Source organism: Pteropus vampyrus, unplaced genomic scaffold (assembly GCF_000151845.1).
Source record: "Pteropus vampyrus isolate Shadow unplaced genomic scaffold, Pvam_2.0 Scaffold43, whole genome shotgun sequence".
NCBI classification, from domain to species: Eukaryota; Metazoa; Chordata; class Mammalia; order Chiroptera; family Pteropodidae; genus Pteropus; species Pteropus vampyrus.
The window spans coordinates 8703002-8725306 of record NW_011888824.1 but is presented as its reverse complement, the minus strand read 5'-3'; the positions used below and the strand labels follow the sequence as shown (position 1 = coordinate 8725306).

The window sequence follows — 22305 nt, the reverse complement described above, 5'->3', positions numbered from 1 at the left end:
TAGTCCTTCTCTAGCTTTTCTCTGACAGGTCAATATGCTGATTCCCTCCCATGTGCAGATGGCTAATAATGAGAGCACTATCAGTAGAAGAAAGAAAAGAATATAAAGATAGAAAGAGCAACAAAACTTAAACAGTTAAAGGTTGTAGACCCAATGGGTCCAGGGCCATATGCAACTTTGCTTAATCCCAAATTCTCAGTTCCTAGTATTGGTTATACCTTCCCCAGTATATTAATGGTATGTGGTTCCCCTTATCTCAAAAGCTGGGACACTTTAATAGTAATAATAGTAATAGATAAAGAACACAGTAAATGTTTATCATGTGCCAAGCTCTGTTCTAAGTATTTTAAATGTATTAACTCATTTAATCCTTACAATAACTCTATAAAGTAGGTTAATTATTTTTCAATTTTTACAAGTAAGGAAATATAATTAAGACTTACATAGATTAAGTAACTTGAATAATATCACAGGGCTAATAAGAGGTGGAGCGGGGACTCAACAAAACCAGGCTGTCTGGCTCCAGAGTAGCATACTATTAATTAGGTTGTTGGATTAAGAAAACAACGCCTTCATAAAAACAGTAGGCAGTATATGGAACAAGGTACTGACTTTCCATGTACACCTCAACCATCTTCAACCGTTATCCAATCTTATTTTATCTGTTCCCTGACCACCCCTCTCCTCAACATTGCTGGAGATTATATGATAAATCCCAGACATCATATTATTTTACCCAGTGTACAATTCTGATCAAGGTTTCTATTTTACATGCCAATACCCCACCTAACAAAATTATAAGTTCTTAATATTATCTGATAGTCACCTTATATCAAAATTCTTGTCTTAAGGTTGTCTTTTTACAATAGATTTGTTCAAATCAGAACTCAAACAAGTTCCAAAGAGTGCATTAATTTGTTATGGCTGTTTTAGGCCCCTTCTGTTTTTTCCCCAATGCCACTGATTTGTTGGAGATACAGTTGTTTTTACTGTCCATTCTTTATTTAAATAATTGCTTCATCACGGTGTCATTTAAAGTGTTCCTCTAGTTCCCAATATTTCTTATTAAGTAATAATTATATCTAGAAGCTTAATTAGATTTAAGTTCAATTTATTTTTTTTCTTGGCAAAACATCTTCTTAGGTGGTTGCTGTTGTGTGCCTCCTATTACATTGTATCATAAGGAACTTATCTTGTTGTCCCAATTTTAGTGATGCTAATAATCAATTAGTAAGATGGTACAAGCCTGAACTCTCCTCATTAGACCTCCACCTAATGATTTTAGCATCAATTCATGATCAATTCCTAAATCTACTATTTCATTAGGGGTTTACAAATGGTGATTTTCTAATTATATTATTTAATTAGTATTTATTAGTTAAATTTTTCTATGAAGAACTTTTTCCACAGTAACTTAATAGTAATATTAAAATACAGTCTGTACAGCAAAAGCTGAAAACAATGCTTGAATCTTTATCAATTTACAAAGTAATGAGTTGGCACCCTCAAAATCACATGAGTAACAAGTTCTTTTTTGTAAAATTTCTATATTTTACTATCTATTTAAACTCATGTTTTTTATATCTTATATATTTCAATCCACTGCAGTCATTATTTTCTTGATCCTCAAATTGCCCATCTTAAACTCTGGTAGCTTAGAGGTACTTTTGACACAACCCCATCCCATTAATCCTAAATAATTTTCTTACTGCCTAGAATAGTAACATATTCCAGGATTACCTTGCACATTTACTGGCCTAACCAGGAAACAGCTATTTTTTCAAGGACCCCTGCCTCTTAGAGCAAAAGATAGAGACAACGATCTGGTTGCCAGCTCATTGTCAAGGGCTTGCCATTACTTCTAGGCCTTTTCGGTGCAAGTTCTAAGTGTCATTTTTAAAGAAAAATAAGTAATAAGCTCATATTTATATTTCTATTATGAATTTAAAATTCAAGTTTAATTTTTTTAATTTTATACTTTTATTTCTTCTCTTATGTTGAAATCATAGCTCCTTATGCTATATCTTAGAATATGTGCATAATAGTTTCAAAATATACTAAATGCAGTTTAAGATTACTTTGAAGATTTTTTCTTTTTTTTTTTTTTCTACCTTAGAATACCTCCCACCAGAAATATTCAACCTAATTAGGTCACTTGAAGTAATTCTTTTCACTGCATGTGTATATTACTAACTTTATTGTTTGATAGTTAAGTTCACTGCTTTCCATTTGTCTGAATTTTTTTTTGACTTTTTTTACTTTAACTTTGTTTTACATTTAGTATGTAAAACAGCTAGTAGCTACATGAGTCCAAAGTCAAATCTAGGTACAATCAAGGTATAACACAAGATGTACTACATCCATAACTATCTATCCACATATTTTTCTCCCTTCCCCTAAAACTATTTCATTATTTTTATCCTTTCATCATTCCCTTTTGAAAAAATATAATTTTATTTATTCATATTCTCTTCTACTATATAAAAGGCAACATTCTATAAACATTCCTGTTTTATTTTTTCATTTAACAATATGTCCTAAAGGTAATTCCACAGCAGTTTATTAAAAAATTCCTCATTCCCTTTGAATAGCTGTTAAGTGCTCCTTTGTGTGAATATGATTTAATCAACTAGCCTCCTGTTATTGGACATTTGAGATGACACCAGTCTTTTGCTAATAGAAATAATCGGAAACTCTTAACCAATGCATGATGAGAATTCTGAAGATATTCTTTCTGATATTTTATGTCTTATCTGTTTAACGTCAATGTAGAGACTTTCTTAAAAAAAAAAAAAAAAAACCTAGAAATCATAAAGACAATGATTGGAAAAAACCTGACTGCATACGATAAATTATATCTATCAAGCAGAAAAAATAAATAAATTAGGGATGTGATGGACAATAAAGAAACATCAGAACCCGTGACAAAGGGTTAGTCTTTCCAATTAAAAAAAAAAAAAAAGAATTGTTACGTATGAATTACAAAAATACATCCAGTTAAATACAGCAGGTTGAACAAATACATTCGCATTTGCTCCCTCTCAAAACTACTAAAATGCAAAAGTAAAGGGAATTTTCAGAAGAATTTTATAGCTATCAAGGACAAGAAGAAAAAATGTGATAGTAACAAAATTTTGGAACCTAGAAAACAGAAAATACATGTAATTCAGAACCTGGAAAAACTGAATCATCAGCCAGTGTGGAAAACAGAATCAACATGATTTAGTTAATAGACTGTCTCAAAAAAACTCAAATTGGTGGCACCAAATGTATCTGGAATTAGGGATAAAAGTGGAACTGAAAATAGAAGAGCTCTCTGAAAGTTGGTTTTAGAGAGTCTGACCTCTAGTTTCCCTCCCACATCCCATGTAGCCACTGTGGTGTATCTCTTGGAAGGTGGACAGAGATCAAGAACAGTAAAGGGTACCAGAGTATCAAATCAAAGTTTATATACTAAATCATGAGACCCATAACCTTTTCTACCCAGTGCACTAGGCTTATACTCCCTTCTGCCGGCTAACTCGGAGAGCCTTCTCTATGGAATCTGAGCAGAAGAAAGAAAAGACTAAAGATACTGACATCAGAGGTTCCCCCAAAAAATACCATGGCAAGGTTCTAGAGCAAAGGCCACAAGTGATGTCTCATCTTCCTGTAAAATATTTAAGCAGCTTTACTATTGATTTTTAAATATATGAAAAAATCTCTAATTTAAAAGTGAAAGACCAAAACAACAAACAGAAAAATCAATTTGGAAGAAAAAAAGAAAATGAGAAATTAAAAGAACTTATATTCATGAAACAAAAATAGGATGCTAAAGAATGTGCTCTTCTTAAACACACACACGCACGCACACACACACACACACACACACACAAGAAATGAAAACCTCAATTTCAACAGAAGGGCTAGAAAATAAAGCAGAAGAAATTTTCTGGAAGATTTTTAAAAAGTAAAAAAGAAACAAAAGAGAGGCACAGAAAACAGAAAGATAAAAAAGTTCAAATCCAAATAAAAAGAGTTTAAGAAAACCACACATATGCGAAATGAAGTAATCCAACTGTTTTCAGTGAAATGAAAGACATAACTCTTCATATTAAAAATATCCATCAAGTAGATAAAAGAACTATATCAAGAAACATTAACATAAAATTTCAGAATACTAATAAGACTGAAAAGCTTCCAGAAAGGTCAGGGGGAGATAAAGCCACCTAATAATGATAAAGGTTGTTACCAGAATAAAAGCTATGCACCAGAACCAAGGCAGCAATCAGTCCTAAATAAAATAGGTTGGAAGGCTCAAAAAAAAAAAAAAAAAAAAATGCCTTTAACAAAATTAAATTAGTAGAATTTGTCTGACCATACTAAGAGATTTAATTAATTAGGAAAGACTAATTTAGCAATGCAGTGAAAGTTAAGTACATTGACAACTATCCCAACAAAAGAAAAAAATTTTTTCACTATTAATAACATTTTTTTCTTTTTCAGTTATAGTTGGCATACAATATTATATTAGTTTCCGGTGTACAATATAGTGATTAGACACCTATATAACACAAGTGATCACCACAATAAATCTAGTGCCCCTCTGACACCGTACGTAGTTATTACATTATTGGCTATATATTCCTTATGTTAGACTTTACATCTCCATGACTATTTTGTAACTACCAATTTGTACTTCTTAATCCATTCCCTCTTTTCATTGACCCTCCCAATATCCCTCCCATTTGGTAACCCTCAAAATGTTCTGTATATATGAGTTTGGTGTGTGGGGGGGTTATTTTCTTCTTTAGATTCCACGTATACGTGAAATCATATGGCATTTGATTTTCTGACTTACTCCACTCAGCACAATAACCTCTAGGTCCATCATGAAATACCTTTTTCCATCCCTTTACTTTCCGTCTGTGTGTGTGTTTTAATATGAAGTGAGTCTCTTGTAAGCAGCCTACGTAAGGGTCTTGTTTTCTTATCCATTCAGTTCTGTCTTTAGATTAGAGCATTTAATTCTCTTTCGTTTGAAGTACTTGTTGATAGATATGTAGTTATTGCCATTCTTTATTTATATTTTTGATTCATATTATTTTCTTCTTCTTAAAGAAGTCCCTCCAACATTGCCTGTAATACTGGCTTGGTGGTGATGAACTCCTTTAGCTTTTTCTTGTCTGGGAAACTTCTTTATCTATCCTTCGATTCTAAATGATAGCTTTTCTGGGTAAAGTAATCTTCTTGGCTGCAGGTCCTAGGTTTTCATCATCTTGCTGGCCTGCAAAGTTTCTGTTAAGAAATAAGCTACCTTATATATAGATAACTAATTGCTTTTCTCTTGCAGTTCTTAAGATTCTCTTTTTGTCTTTAGCTGTTGGCATTTTAATTATGATTTGTCTCGGCGTGGGCCCATTTGTGTCCATTTTGTTTGGGACTCTCTGAACTTCCTGGGGTTGTATGTCTATTTCCTTCACCAGGTTAGGGAAGTTTTCCATTATTATTTCTTCAAATAGGTTTTCAATTTCTTGCTCTCTCCCTTCTCTTTCTGGTACCCCTATGATGCCAATGTTATTATGCAATGTTGTCTCAGAGACCCCTTAAACTATCTTTATTTTCTTGGATGCTTTTCTGTTTTGCTGTTCTATTGAGTGTCCTCCGTTATCCCATACTCTATGTCACTGATTCGATCCTCCGCTTCATCCACTCTGTTGATTCTCCCTGATGTACTCTTCATCTCAGATACTGTATTCTTCATTTCTGACTGATTATTATGTTTTCCATCTCCAATTTTATGTTTTCTCTTTGTTAAAGTTCTCACTGAATTCACTTACTCTTCCCCTAAGTTCTTCGAGCATCCTTATATCCAGTGTTTTAAACTCTGCATCTGGTAGATTGCTTGTCTCCATTTTGGTGAATTCTTTTTCTGGGGCTTTGTTTTCTTCTTTCATGTGGGATATGCTTCCTTGTCTCTCCATTTTGGTTGCCTCCCTGTGTCTGTTTCTATGCATTAGGTAGGGCATCTAAGTCTCTCAGTCTTAGTAGACTGACTTTACGTAGTAGGTGTGCTGTGGGGCCCAGTGGCACAGTCCTGGGAGGGGTCCAGCAGCAGTCCAAATTCAGCCACAGCCTATGCACCTCAGGGCCACCTAGTAAGAGTCACCAAGCAATCCATAGATGGCATCCACCTGTATTAGGCTTATAGGTGCCTTGAGGGGCCAAGTCAGAAACCAAGGCTGGCTGCCACTAGTGTGGGGCTTGGGGCTGCTCAGCAAGGGGTACAGAGCATGCTGAAGCCAGATGTTGCTTCTTTGGATTTTGTGAGCCTTTGAGAGATTTTAGGAAAGTCTGCAGCAGATGCCAAGACAGCCTATTTGTATGGAATAAACCACTGTAAGTAGTTCAGGCAGGCACACAAGTTGAGAGATGGGGAGTCCCAAGGAATCCTCTGGACAGAGTGACCTGTGTTATCCAGTTTGATGGTGACTCAGCTATGGTGGCACCTGCTTCCACAGGCTGGAACAGGGAAAGTTCAACAAAGTAACAATGGATACCTCCAGCACTTCTGTCCAGGAGAAAGCTGCCCCTCTAGCCCTTGCCCTGAAGCCTGACATCTCAGTGCCTCCCTTTATGTCACTGGCACCCCTCAAGCAGCTGCTTCAGTGCTAGAGATCAGAGAGAATGAGTTGGTCAGTGAGTAAGGCCAGGTGTGGACCTTTAAGAGGAACATCTGAAACTTCCACAGCCCTCATCTTAGCCTCATTCTCTGCTGGTTTTCACAACAAGTGATTGTGGAGACTTCTCTTCCCAGTGCTGGAACCCCAGGCCGGGGAGCCCAGTGTGGAGCTGGGACCTCTCACTCTTCGGGCGGGGAGAGGGGGCTCTGCAGCCAACATAGCCTCCCGATTCTCGATTGCCACACACGGTTGTGGAACAAGGCCATTTCACATCTCTGCCCCTCCTACCAGTTTGATGTAACCTGTTATTTTCATCCCTAGATGTAGGGCTCCTGTTCAGCTAGACCTCAGGTGACTCCGCATGCTGGTTGCTCTGTAGTTTTGTTATAATTTTGGTGTGGTCATGAAAAGAGATGTGCACAGCCTCTACCTTCTACACCATCTTGACTGGTCTCAGAAAAAATTATTAACAAAAGAGACAACAAGAAATTGTGAAAGAAAAGTAATCACATGGCTGGGCTCTTAAGATTGTTCATAAGGTGGCTATAGTATGACTAACCAAGCTGTTGTTCAATTATATTGCACAAATTGGTGGGGAACTGGGGAGGCCAGGTGTGTGTATATGGGTAGATGGAGTAATGAGAACAGATAAATCATTGTAAAAACTCAATAGATAATGCCTTAAACTAAAATCGAAAGGTATTATAATATCAATGATATAGAAGGAAAATCGAAAGAAAACATCGAAAGCAGCCAAAAGTAGTTACCCCTGGAACAAGAAAGGAATTGCTGCTTTTTATAACAAGCTTTACATGTTTACCGTATGCATATAAAACTTTTAGTCAATGAAAAATCAAACTAAAAAATGGATAACTAATATGAGAAGGATATTATGATTAGGAAACGGAAATAATGAATAATCGTATCTCTGTAGGAGCAATGAGATGCTCAAATTCAAAAAGAGTCAGATCAATATTGATCCAAATTAGATCTTTCACCCATTAGGTTGCCAAAACTTTTTCAAACTGAATGCGTAGTCCTGACAAAATATGAAAAAAAGGCACTCCATGCTTTTCATACACTGCCAGCAAGAAGTTAAAAATCCTAAAACAGTAGAAAATTATCTGGTAGAATCTATGAGATATAAAAGTTGCCAATCGGAATCCTGTTCAGAAAATGTCTAGCTGGAAACTCTCTAACTTACTAAAAAATATAAGTGGAGGAATCGTTATCTACATCCATTTTGTCTTAAATATGAACAGAACAAGCAATACGAAAAGACCAAATAACATAGAAAAGCTGACCTCAGAGGAAAGCAGAGAACTCTGAGAATAGATGAGAACAGCTAACTACCGCACTGAGAGATATGGAAATATATCACAGCCATTAAGCAAAAACAGATAACCGAGAAAGCAGATTGATCATGGCAGTAAAACCACATGCTTAACTTAGCACCTTCCCTGCAAGCCACAGGAACAAACATTTTTTAGAGGGTCAAGAAATAGAGATATAAACCCACAATGAAAAAGAAGAGAAGAAACAGTAGCCAAAAGATGTTGGCAGTGACTTAAAGGTAGAAAACAGCAGCGAGAAACATAGGAACTGGGAAGCAGCCCAAGAGAAGCTGAGCTGCAGAACTCAGGCAAAGCCCAAGTCCAATAGTCTGAGACACCAGGACTGCCAAGGGCAGGACATGGGTGGGGCTGCAAACAGGAGGCGTGGTCTAAGTCTCCCATTCCACAACTCTTTCTCATCCTGGTAGGTTTATTCTCTAGAGTGTTAAATACTATAGCTACTAGCCACATTTACTTTTTAAATTGAAATCAAATAAAATTCATGACTTAGTTTGGTCACGCTAATCATATTTCAAGTGCTCAACAGCCACAGGTGGCTAGTGGTACCGTTACTGAACAATGCAGATACAGAATGCTCCATCATAACATAAAGCTCTGTTGGACAGTGTTGTTCTGGAGAAGGGAAGCCTGAGAGGCTCAGAGTTGGAAGCCAGGCACAGCTAAGAACAGCCACGTGGCACCTGACTAGACAGGGAGTCGGAGGGGCTGGAGTCAGCATTCTGGAGGAGGGGCCCTCCCCCACTGGCCCTGGGCTCTGGCAGTGAGACATGTACTCCCCAAGGCAGGAAAACCCAGCCCATCTGACAAGTATGAAAAATACCAAACCAAGAATAAGATCTCTTAGAAAGTAAAAATGATTATCAAAGTAAATTCAAAAACATCTTCTATGTGCAAAACAAAGAGACTAAAAAGCAGAACTATGAGGGAAAAGCTAAGGGACCCAGAGGCTCACTCCTGGGAATTCGGCATCCAATTCACAGTAGCACAAGAAAAAGAAAGCAGAAGCAGAGAAATGATCAAACACCCAATAGAAGCAAAGTCCTCTGTGCCAAAGGATTTAAGTCTTCAGCCTAAAATTGTCCAGCTAAAGCCCAAAAAAAGTTAAAAAGGCCTACAACAAGTTAACACTCATGAAACATCAGGCTTAGAAACTTTCAGAGGCAAAAAAGCCTCCTGGAAAAGAAGAAACTCAGACATGAAACTTGATAATAGCGCAGGCGGGAAAACAGACAATGTAACCCTGTCTTTGGTCTCCACCCAACCAAGCTATCAGCCAAGTATGCAAATGTATTTATTCCATCTGAGATAGGTGGGATTTCAGAAAGTTTACCTTCCACAAAATCTGTTAGATACTTGAAAAAAACACCACACACAGCACCAGCCCACTTTCTATAAGGCACATGCTATGTGTGCACACTAAAAGCTAGCTTTTAGTGCCTCAACACATGGTAACATGTTTAAAGTTTCAACAGCCCTGTGAAGACAGTAGTGCTGATTATCGCTAATTCAAAGGTGAGGACATTCAGGCCCAGAGAAGTGCAATGGCTGAGTGGTGGAGCTGAGATACAAACCCAAGTGGTCTGAACCAGGGCTCCTGCGCCTAAACCTCATTCCAAGCTGCTGTTCAACTTAATTACTGTTGCCACCTCCCTCCTTCCCAAGCTCACTGCCAGGAAATGTGTTATTTTTGTAGGCAAAAATAATAATAATAATTAGTGTGAAATAAGTCAAAAATAAACAGAAAGAAAGAAATGAAAAAAAATCACTCCCCTTATACTAAAGGAAATCCAAGCCTCAATGTCTCCATCTATATAATGAAGATGCCCACAGAGCTCCCCTGCCCTGCTTAGCTACTGCGAAGATTAAATGGTGAACCATTTAAAGACCTCGGTCCTGTGTGACTATTACCAGAAGGACAAAATGTTCTCAGATGTAAACAGATTAACACACACATATATGATGGAATAATAAATAAAATAAGGCAGAAAAGGAATAGAAGAAAAAAAAAGAGAGTGAACAAGGGCAACAAGTAGAAAACAGTAATAAATATGGTAGATATTGAACTATATCAATAATCACTCTAATGTCAACTATATATATGTTAATTAAAAGACAGGCTGTCAAATAGTTTTTTTTAAAAAGACCCAATTATATGTTGTCTATAAAAGCCCTCTTTAAATATAAAGACAAAGAGTTATCAAAAGTAAAAAGATGGAGAAAGATACACCATGCTGACAATCAAAAGAAAGCTGGCGTAGCTATATTAATTTTAGACAGAGTAGACTTCATAGCAAGAAAAATTATCAAAGAGGGGCATTACATAATAAAAAAGAGGTCAGTTTTCCAAAAAGACACAACAATCCTTAATGTGTATGTAACTAACAGTGTCAAAATACATGAAGCAAAAACTGATACAACTGCAAGGAGGAAGAGAAGAACTGCAGGGAGAAACAGATGAATTCACTAATATAGCTGAAGATTTCAATACCCCTCTATCAATAATTGACAGATCCAGCATGAAGACAACCAGTAAAGACATAGCTGAACTGAACACCAATATCAATCAACTGGATATAATTGACATCTTTTAAAGAAACTGAATCAATTAATAATCTTCCAAAACAGAAAATATCAAGCCCAAATAGGTTCACTAGTAAATTCCATCAAATATTTAAAGGAAGAAATTATACTAATTCCCTACAATCTCTTCCAAAAGGTAGAGGAGTACTTCCTAATTCATTATAAGGTCAGCATTACAATATCGAGATCAGAAAAAGATATTACAAAAACTACAAACCCATCTCTCATGAACATAGACTCAAAAATTCTCAACAAATATTAACAAATCAAATCCAACAATGTATAAAAGTAATTATATGCCACAGCCAAATGAGTTTTATTCCAGGTATGCAAGCCTGGTTTAATATTCAAAAATCAATTAATGTAATCAGTCATATAACAGGATAAAGTAAAAGAACATTTATTACGACATTATTTTTGAGGCAAAATACAAGACACTACCTGATATCCATTAGTTGAGGGAAAGTCTGAATAAATTAAGGTAAAGCCATATCAAAAAGTGTTATGGAATTGTTAGGAATAGTGTTTCTTCTGTATTTACCTAGGAAGATGCTCATGATTACACATAAAAACTGCAGAGTAATGTATATGATACAATTTTTATAAAGAGAGAATAAAAATTCTATGAATATGAACATATGTTTGATACATCGTCAAAACTGCAGAGAAGTCTAGAAGCAGAGCCAAAATGTGACTGTTGGCTGAGCCAGGAGATGGAATCAAGTAAGGGTACAGAGGAAGATGAGGAAGTAGTCAGCTTTTCCCTTGTGTGCCATTTTTGAGGTTTGACTTGAATCAGTTATGTGTGGCTTTGGGATCTTAAAATAGAAAAGTCCAAGGGAGCAAAAATATCCTATCTAGAGTGAAACTTCCTATTCTCATTTTTGAATTACAGATATCAAAGCCTGCTCTGCCTGTATAGTCCACAATCCTGAATACTCCTTCAACTTTCTGAAGATAATCTAACACATTATTAGTGGCTGGTCAGGAAACCTGACTCTACGTAGAATAGCTATCCAGATTTTCATTGACAAATAGCATGACATTTTGGAAACTTTGAATTAGATTGAGAAAAGATGGTAAAAATTCTACAAATTATTAAAAACAAACACATACCATTTTTCTTCAGAAGAGTTCATATTTTCTCCATAAAGAAGTAAGGTAAGTCCTTCTTCTATGGATGCAATTCTTGCCAAAATATCAGCTATATGAATTAAAGCTGTTTCAGAGCAATTTGAAGCAGACTGTATATTAAAAATATAACAAATTATACGATTTTATGACATGCTAACATAGCACAGACTAAAATTCAAGGGTAGTAGTATAGTTTAATGAAGTTATATTGCCACAACAAAAAGAACGTTATGATTATATTTCACAATACTATTTATGGCATTCTATTATATTAAGCTGTATTAGGTATTCTATTTGTTTCTTCTCTACTTAATTTGTTTTACTAAGGTTAACTATAAGTCATCAAAATAATTTATTATTATACTCCTTTAATTTCCCAGAATTCCATACTTCATACCATATTCATATACATCCTTAATGTTTTCTGAATGAATAATGAATAACGAATACATGAATAGGTGAGCAGTTGCTCAGTGCATTAAGGAATAGGTGTGGAAAGGAGATGAAACCAATAAAACCACTACATAACACAAAAGGCAAAATGCCTTAGCTTACTGATAAGCTTTAAGTCATTCTCCAGAAGCTTAAGTAATAGAAGTGGAAGGATATCTTAGACAGCAGCACTAGTAGTTGTAGCAATTCCATTAAATATCTGACCTTTACAAAGTCACTTCTTTGCACCGCAGTTGTGAGGACTGAATTATATAATGTGAGGGAATATACCGTACAAACTATAGAGAGACATACATATGTCTAGAATTGGGATGTCTATAAGCTTTTTTCCTCAAGTTATACTAGTTCTTCATATAACTCTTTAACTCTTCAAAAAAATAATATTTCCAAAGGCTATAAAATTTCCACTAAAACAAATAACATAACATTCACAAGGTTTATTAGACTTACAAGGCAAACAGCTTCTTAATAGAATAACTTTTCTCAGTCCTTACAATCAGCATAGCTAAGCCTAACTAGAAAAAAAATTTTTAAGATGTTATGTGTATTTTTCTCCCACAATCATAACTAATAAATCAACTGACTGCATAAACTATAATTTAATAAAAAATAAAAAATCTTTGAATAAAATATGTTCATATGTAGAAAGATGGTGTAATAAAATATTTCAAATACATAAAATTTAGAAATAAAGTCCTACTTAATATTCACTAATACCCTAATAAGAGACTTCTTCTCTTTAGTGAATAATACCAACCTTAGTTCCTTTCATTAAATTATGCACAGGCTGAAGAAGTGCCTCAACAACAGTGTTGTTATATAAGCATTCAATTGCACATTCTTTGTGATCACAGAGTACGCGCAGAACTTCAGTCACCATACTTGCGGGAGCGTAATTCTCTGTACAGCAAGAAGTAAATTTTTTTTAACTAAAACTTTAAATATTAAGTACTTAATATATCTTTTACTTATAGGTTAGCTATTGCTATTCCAGAAAGTTCATCAACAAGGTTAAATGCTTTAAAAATCACACAACTCAATGCCCAAAGGATGAGGTATTACCAAATTATAACCGAAAACTTAGATATCAATTAGCTTAATATATCTTCAAGTTAAAAGTGAATAAGTAACAAATGAATGTCAACAGACAACAATATAAGATCATTTACAGTTTGACACTAAACCACTGCTTGACAGTGAGGATGTCGTATGAAGCAAATTTATAACCTTTCTCTCCTTAGCAAATACTTACTTTCGCTTTTATTATTATATATAATATTCACTTTTATTTTCCTTAAATGTATTCAAGTGTTGATCGTGGTAGAAAATTAGAGTGATTAAGACAAAATAATGGCCAAGAAAAAGCAGAGGAGAGGAGAAACTTTCTTATATACTAGTATACTTCTTGTGATACCATAAAACCAATGACATGAATGAGCATTTTTAAGATTTTCTTTTAAAATATATACAGGAAAACACAAACACACTAAAATGTAACAATAGGAATGGTCATTAAAATAAATGTAATATTTTTAGTTTCATAAATTAATGTATTTTCAAATTATTTGACATAATAATCTCAGAAAATATAGTGTTTTACATGAAGAGACTGAGGAACCACAGGTTAACGATGTTGTCTTAGTAAGATACGACACTAAAATAACATCAAAGTTCTAAATTTATGTTACAATATTTGATAATCCATGAATATACTAAGACTTCAAGTCAATATGTGACAAAAAGAAATAGAAATAAAATTAAGTAATTTTTTTTTCAAACAGCTCTGGTGAGAAACCATTTGCAATGAGAGAGATTATCGATGAGCGTATGGCCATTCATTCAATCATCCAATTATCTACTATATTTGAGTACCTACGATGTGCCAGACACTGTCTAAGCACTGTAGACAAAAGTAAATAAGACAAAAAACAATCCAGTAGGTGGTAAACCAAGACTCTAACAAGTAATTATAACAAAGAAGGAAAATTTTTCTCATTAAGAAAGCACAGTATATTGTAGGAATATATAGCAGAGGAACCCCACCTAGTAATTTATACATGTAAATGCTGTAAAGGCAGAAAGAAGTCTGAAAGCCATCGTTAGGACTACTAAGCTGTTATGACTGCATAGATAAAACCTACCAATTGATAGATGTATTATCATAGCTCTAATATAAGGCCCAAACCACTTTTTTTCTGTGATTCACTTGAGTTCCTCTCAGAATTTATGCCAGCATTTCTAGGGTAACTTCCAGGTTTAGGACACTATGAGTCTAGAGATTATGGGGATGTTTTGTTAAAATATTTCACTTTGAAATTTTCATTAATATTCAAAGAAAAAATTATGTTATCTTTTAAATGTTAATATTTACAACACTTTTTAAACACTAAAAAGCATTTTACTGAAAAACTTCTTTTTTTTTTTTTTTGGCTTTATTCTTCAGTAAGTGGAGATCCTAAAGTTTTGGATGTGAGCTGAAACAAGCAAGCTAATCAAAACAACGAGGAAAACATAAAGGATAAAGAATGGCAAGAAAGATTACATTGGTTACTATCAATCGAACTTCCCTTAATAGCATTTCTTAATTAAGAAAATCTTGATCTTAATAAAGAACATTAAAATTCTCAGCAAAATTAATTCTAAATAAAAAATCAGTAGATTAGGAACATCTTAAAATATCAATGAACAAATTTAAATTTCATGGTTTACTTCCAGGACCAATGTAATTTGTTACCAATAGTACTGCCTTTTATGAAATGTCTCTACTAAACTAGGTCACTCAAAATATCTAGAAAATAGAATATTTGAATATTTTTAGATGTTTTCTATTTCTCTATTTAAAATAGAAGCAGAATTACCTAAACGTGGAGCTGATGTTATCTTCGGACAACTTGGTGCATAATAAATAAGTTGGGTAAACAGTACCAGAAGATCTGTAAGCGATACTGAATCTTCAAAAAAAGAAAAAGAAAAAGAAAAATTATTTTCTAGCACAGCCTTACAACTTAGAAAAATTTAACTGAGCTTCCATGCCCCAATTCTGTTTTCACAGCGACTGTGGTACAATCAAGGAGAAAGGGGCTAATAATCCAAGACAGAAGATTCCAGAACAAATTAGACATAGTAAATTAAAAGGTGGCAAGGTAAGTGATGTAGCAGGCGCCATGTGAAAGTGCAGTTTTACCAATTATGGTGGACCAATCACTTAATACAAACCTACAATAGGCAGATCTATGAATCTGATCAGGACTGTTTGATTTTATTCAATTGGAGTAACACAATTCAGCTTAACATGTTTGTCCAGCTAAGTTACTATATAGCACTGTAGAACACAGGTCAAAACCTTTTTCTGGACCAGACAGTAACTATTTTAGACTTTGTGGCCATTTTTTTTCATAAATCATTCTGATGTTGTAGTACTAAGGCAGCCATAGATAATATGCGAATAAACAATTGTGGCCATTTTCCAATAAGACTTTATATACACCAAATTGATATTCATATATTTTCCATATATCACAAAATATTCTCCTTTAAATTTTTCAAATAATTTAAGAATATAAAAACCATTCCTGACTCACAACCCATACAAAACAGTGTACCAGAGTTGGCCTATGGAGTATAGTTTACCAATCCCTGCCATAGAATCTTCACATAAAAAGATTCTAGTGAAAGCACATGTGAAATTTAAAGGTAAATGTTGACCTATACTAATACAGTAGAATAGATCTTTCAAAACGGAGTTTAGAGATGACCTGCAATATTTGATAGGCCAAAATATATGTTAAAAGTCAACATAAAGTGCTAAATTACAGATGACAGACATATAAACAGTTAAATACCTGCAATAACATCACAAGTATATGTTAATTTTTCTACTCCTGGAAAGTTTAACAATATCCTATAAAATGACAGCTCTTTTCTTGAAAGGCAATTCTCTATTGAGTGCTCATTACACCTAGAATTACACTAACGTGGGAAATACAAGAGAAGAGCATAAAAAACTTTCTTTTCTCAAGGAGCTCATAATCAGCCTAACTAAGGAGAAAAGATGCAGGTACATAAAACAACTAAAAAAACAGTACCAAAAAAAGTGTTCAAAATGAAGATAACTCTGTAACAGGGCTGGCAAACTATAGCCATTATAGTCTAATTTTATAAAGCTCACAAGCTAAGAATATATATTTTTTTTAATTTTTAAAGATATGTAAAATGTGTCAGATATCCCCTAAACCATTCCCAAATTCAAGGATTTACTAAGCAGCCTCACAAGATTGATCGCATAAGCACCTTTGCCTAACACATAACCAGGATTCCAGACACCCAGAAGGAAAGCAGGTATTCAACATAAACCACGTAGTGTATACAAAGAGTTTAGGCAAAGTGAGCCACTCCTATCTGTTCTGGGAATAGATATCCAAGCTCCTAGCTGCCATCCAAGGTCTAAAGATGCAAGATGGCAGTCTCGGGCCTGCTATGGTAACTCTTTTTTGCATACGTGAGCATGTGTGCACACACATACACACAGAGAATATGCAACACAAACAGTATGTGGCCCAAAATATTTACCATCTGGCACATTACAGAAAAAGTTTGCTGATCTGATTCTATATTCCTAGGATAGACTTAAAGTTTGAAGGGAGGCAAAGAAGATAACTAAAAGCATGTGCTAAAGTTTGATGGAGAAAACTTTAAAAATGGATTTAGGGTAACAATAAGATAGTAAAATATCAAATGGCACAGGGCTTTGCAGTTTATAAAACAGTATTCTCAAACCTCATGTTTGTAATCAACCCCAAAATTCTGTGATCCCAGTATCAGTGATATCATTATTTCACTTCTATAGATAAAGAAAATGAAATAACAGTTAAGTGATTTGCCCAAAAGATAACAGCTAGTTCATAGGGAACTAGAATTTAAATAAAGTTTTCTAGTTCTAAATCCAGATCTGGATCACTCAGTATGTCTAGGATTTTGAAAGGCAGAGAGAAATAAGGTAAGCATAAAAACCTGGATTAAAAAAAATAATAAAAAAATAAAATAAAACCTACACATGAAGGAAAAGCATATGCTGAAGAAGAAAAAAAATGTAACACTTCAAGGTGTACAAGCCATCAATAGACTAATAGGTATATTGCTAAGTACTCTAGAAGAGACAATGCAAAATCTCCAAGTTCCAATAATTTATAGTACAAAAATCTTATCATATCTGAACAGCTTCATTTATTCTAATTATACGTACCTTTTCTATTCTTCAGCTTTATGGGAAATAGCTTTCTGCCATGTGTATAGATTAATAATCTTCCCAAAAGGCACAGTGAGTGGATGAAATAAATATATTGTAATTCTTGTCCTGAGTAGTAGAAAGTTTTCTGTTTGTTCCCTTAAGAGAGACACAAACAATTACGTTTATTTTAATGCCATTATGTTTTATAGTACCTGTCTTCATTCCTTTCTGAACATTAAACAAGTTTGCAGTCCATAATGGGGACACTTGGTGTAAATTTAAAAAACAAACAAACAATATTTTTCCTTTCTCCTATTTAACACCTAAATCTCTAGGGGAAAGCATTCATTATAAAATTTAACTATCAGAAAAGTGCCATATGCATACAGTGCTCATTCTAAAACAAATACTCTAAGATTGTCAGAGTTATCTTCTGTCATCGAGATAGACTTCAAGAGTAAATCAGGGGAGAAAGGAAATCAATAGAAAACATTTGTTAGTATTTAATTTTACCAATTAAAAATCAATGTTACAAAAGACCATATTTATAACCATGTTAGCAAATGAAATTAGAATTTCTAAGAAATAAAAATCTTCTAACATATACCATTCACCATTCATCATCCATACATTCAAGATCTATTGAGTATCTGTCTTACACAAGACCTTGAACTATTTACTGGTGTCAAAAACCAATAAGAAGCATGAAACTAGGCTTTCAATTCAGAGTATGGCAAATGGTCAGGGATGAACAGAGAATGGGTTGGACACGTGAGAGAGATAAGAGGCTAGAGAGTATAAAGGCATAACATGGAAAATTTAACTGCAGAAGGAATATAAGCTTTACTGGGACAAAGTTAAAGGGTTTTAAGCAGGAAAGTAACAGTCAAAAGATGCATGTGTAAAACTGACTGTGATGGCAACTTTTATAAAAGGTGGATGGAAGGTCATGGCTTGTAATAAGACTCATCAAAGAAATCATGAACAAATGTATCAGCAAAAAGAATGAAGAGAAGATAGATAAAAATAAATCTTTAAGAAAATAAAATCAATGTGTCTTAGACAGGACTACATGTGGACCATGAAAGAGTAAGAAAATTATCAAATTCGTAATTCAAGTATCTGTGTACATAAGGAATTTTCCTTCTATTTAAGTGATTCTAAAAGGGAGAAAACAGGTCTAGAAAGAGAATAAAGTGATATCAGTCCTCCATAAAGCATCCAAATATTTATGCTAAGTATGACATGAATACACGGGTCTAGAATTCAGGAAAGGAGTGTAGACTTAAATATCTCAGAGTCACCATATACATTTAACATATAATATTTGAAACCATGCAAATGAACGAGCTCCCCCAAGAGAGAACAGGTGGACTAAGGTGAGAAAATAACAAAGGCCAAAACCTTTGTGAGTACAAATTTATACAGAAAAGAGCCTTCAAGTGACTAAGAATGTGTTAGATGAGAATGAGGAAATCTAAGAAACAATGGTACAAGGAAGAGGAGGAAAAGTATCAACAGAGGTAAATGCAATAAAATGAGGACAAAAAAAAGGGAAAGTTGATAATGGGAAGGTCATGGAGTGGCAGAAACAGAAGTCGCATTTCTCAGTTGAAAAGTGAATAAGAGATAAAAAAAAAAAAAAAAATGGGGCCTGGGTGTATACAGAATACCTAGAAGAATTTTCTCTAAAGGAAGCAGAGAGGTAAAGTACATGTGAACTTGCTCAATTGTGTATATATAAGATATATAAGTAGTTTTAGAGGATGCAGGGGAAGACAACAATAGAAAAGGAGACACAGTAACAAGTAAAGCAATGTGCTGGTTCTAAAAAAAACAAAAACAAAAACACAAAGAATACCAGATGGAAACAAAATCGAGAACAAGGAGATCAATGTGGAACAGAAGGACCAAAGGGGATATTAAAAATGGTATATAAGCATGCATTTGTATGTATAGAAGCAGGACATTTGGGGAATTCATATCTGAAAAGTTCTATTTTTCTTAATGAAGTAGGAAGCAAGGTCTCTTCTTAAGAGAAAAGTGGGCAAGGGGAAGGTAGGGAGCTTTATGAAACCGGTGAAGGCTTGCAATAGCTATTATGGGACACTGGAGAAAGAACATCTAAGAGGATCCCAAAACAACACAAAGAGAACAGCTGAGATTAGAAAAACATGTATGTAAACTATCGATTTATGTCACAAACGCTCTCTGCTTAATTTCCTGAGGACCAGAGAAGATGGAAGACTGAAATGATGTAAAGCTGGAAAACTGCAGGCAGAAAACTTGGAAAGAAAAATGAGCAAAACTTTTGAAAGAATTAGAATAATGCCAGTGAAGCGCCCTGAGGAGAAAGGGAAAAAGAAAAGCCATGAAGGGTTTGTAAAGTGATAGGGAAGGAAACAAACAAACAAAAAAGCTAGATAAACACATTTTAATATCAAGAAATTAGAAAAACCTATAAATTTATAAATAAATTTTCATAAACTTACCTATCCTTTTTCTTCCAATCTTTTTCTCCCTTTCAAAGAATAAATTCTGGCTTCTGCACTTTCTCCTCTACTACAAAACACTAGCTTTCAAAACCCATTAATTATTGGCCTTTAACCATTTTTATCACTGAGATTAGATAAAAAAATTTACCCAGAAATAAATAAAATATTCTCAGAGAACTCACTCTTTGCTTAGAGAAGCTACATAAAATAACAGAATGATAAATACATAATTAATCTGACTGGTTATGAGATGTAAGTAAAGAACAATAAAAATTCAGAATAGGCGGAAAATTCTTCTTGAAATTTAAAATAAATTGTTTTTTTTTCACAATAAGTAATATACACATTAGCGTAGAGGGTTACAGATTGGAGCAGTAGGAGTAAGAATAACAAAAGTGTACAGACAGTGGTATACAGAAGAATCTGGACTGTAAGATTCACTTTCATCAATAACTAGAGATAAGAGTGAATAGAGCAATTAGGGCCAGATTATGAAACATCTAGGCTATTTTTAGCTCAAACTAAAGATAAATAGAGAAGAAACACAGAGCAGGGTGGGTTGTCCAATAATAAAATAATATTTTGCAGATATTTTCTTCCCATTAAAATTTATAAGTGATGATTAAATGACTAATATATTAGAAGAAAAAGTGAGCACATATTATTGCAGTGTAACACACCAGAGTATATACTCTAGGATGAATTGAAGAACTACATTTAGTAAGAATCAATATGATGAGACATTTATTGTTATAAAAAGTCATTATTATGGTATATCTTTAAAATTTGTAAAAATATTTTACATCAGCAAAGTGATCTAATCTATCATGTTACTAACAACTATTCAAATATAAAAGTTATTACTAAATTATTTTTTATTAATAAAATGTACCATTTTTTAAAGTATATAACAGAGAAAACCATACTTACCAAAATGCTTTGAATGTCCCCAAATCTCATCAGCTTTCATGGTCTCACATAATTCAAAGTACTGAACACACTGCTGAACTGCTGTAGTTACCTAATAAAATAACTTATTATAGAAATTTTCAGCCTACAAGTCCAATTATTAAAAATTACTCAAGGCTGTAAAAATACACTGGAAAGATATTTAGAAAAAATATTTAGAATATTTAGAATAGTATCTTTCCAGGCCACTGAAGCTCAGTCTCCCCAATTACATTTTAACTATGGCATATTCTAGGAAAAACTGAAAGTATTTATAGTCTGACAATTAAATAAATACTGTTATAATGTTGGTGTCAATTAACAAAAATAAATACATACTTCACATTTAATAGTGAAAGATGCAAAAATTCTGTAGCCATGACTTTAAAAACTTGCCAATATCCTCACTTCTCTTGCCTTAAAGTCTTTTCTTTCTACCTAGCCAGCAAAATACAAACTGGATCAAGCCTTCATTTCTATTTCAGATACTAGAATTACTAAAAAATCATAAAGAAAAACCTCATAATTTAAAAAACTGTCACAATAAAAAATGATCTCCAACCTCCACTGTACCCAGTGACTCTCCTATGAGTCTCCATCCTACCTCCTCCAATTTCTACAAGCAAATATTTCTTTTTTAAAAATTAAATTTATTGAGGTGACATTGGTTAATAAAATAAGTTTCAAGTATACAATTCAATATATATGTATATTTCATTGTATGTTCACTACCCAAAGTTAAATTTCCTTCCATCACCATATATTTGACCCCCTTTACTTTTATCTACCTTCTCCCCTGCCCGCTTCCCTCTGGTAACCACTAAACTGTTGCCCATGTCCACGAGTCTTTGTCTTGTTCATTTGTAGCTTTCAGTTTTATATCCCACATATGAGTGAAATCATATAGTTCTCAACTTTTTCTGTCTGACTTATTTCACTTAGCATGATAATCTCAAGATCCATCCATATTGTTGCAAAAGGCAGTATTTCATCTTTTCTTATGGTTGAGCAATATCCCACTGTATATATGTACCACATCTTCATGTCATAAACTTAGAAGTAGAGATTTCAAATAGTCTCTCCTTTCTTCTGCATCTACCTACTTGTGGTAAGTGCCCTCTCATTCTAATTCTCAAATAAAAAGAAGCCACTAGTGAGATAACTAGTGATAATTGTTAGGTTTGGTAATAAGGAAGTTGTCGTTGACCTTGAAAAGATCAGTTTAAGAGGTGTTTGGAGAATAAAATCAGACTATAATTAAAAAGGAATGAGAACTAAAAAAGTAGGGTCAGCCTAGTATAATTTTCATTTTCAGGAAGGCTGGCTGTGCAGAAAAAGAGAGAGAGAGAGAGAGAGAGAACAGCTGATATAGGGGATCTTGGAGTTAAGACTGAATCCTTTTTCAGGTTGGAAGGATATGGTCATGCTTAAGTGTTATGGGAAGAAGCCAG

At 34.0% G+C, this 22305-nt stretch overlaps 1 protein-coding gene across 1 annotated transcript in view; it reads right to left on the bottom strand.

The window, feature by feature from the left end:
• Positions 1 to 22305, bottom strand: part of TBC1D32 (TBC1 domain family member 32) — a 174437-nt gene that overhangs the window by 111763 nt on the left and 40369 nt on the right. Inside the window, exons 12-16 of the mRNA XM_011358802.2 lie at positions 20837 to 20927; positions 17427 to 17567; positions 15043 to 15135; positions 12942 to 13084; positions 11714 to 11841 (exon numbers count right to left, since the gene is read on the bottom strand). Coding sequence (XP_011357104.1) covers positions 11714 to 11841; positions 12942 to 13084; positions 15043 to 15135; positions 17427 to 17567; positions 20837 to 20927 — 596 coding nt within the window. The remainder of the gene's footprint in view (positions 1 to 11713; positions 11842 to 12941; positions 13085 to 15042; positions 15136 to 17426; positions 17568 to 20836; positions 20928 to 22305) is intronic.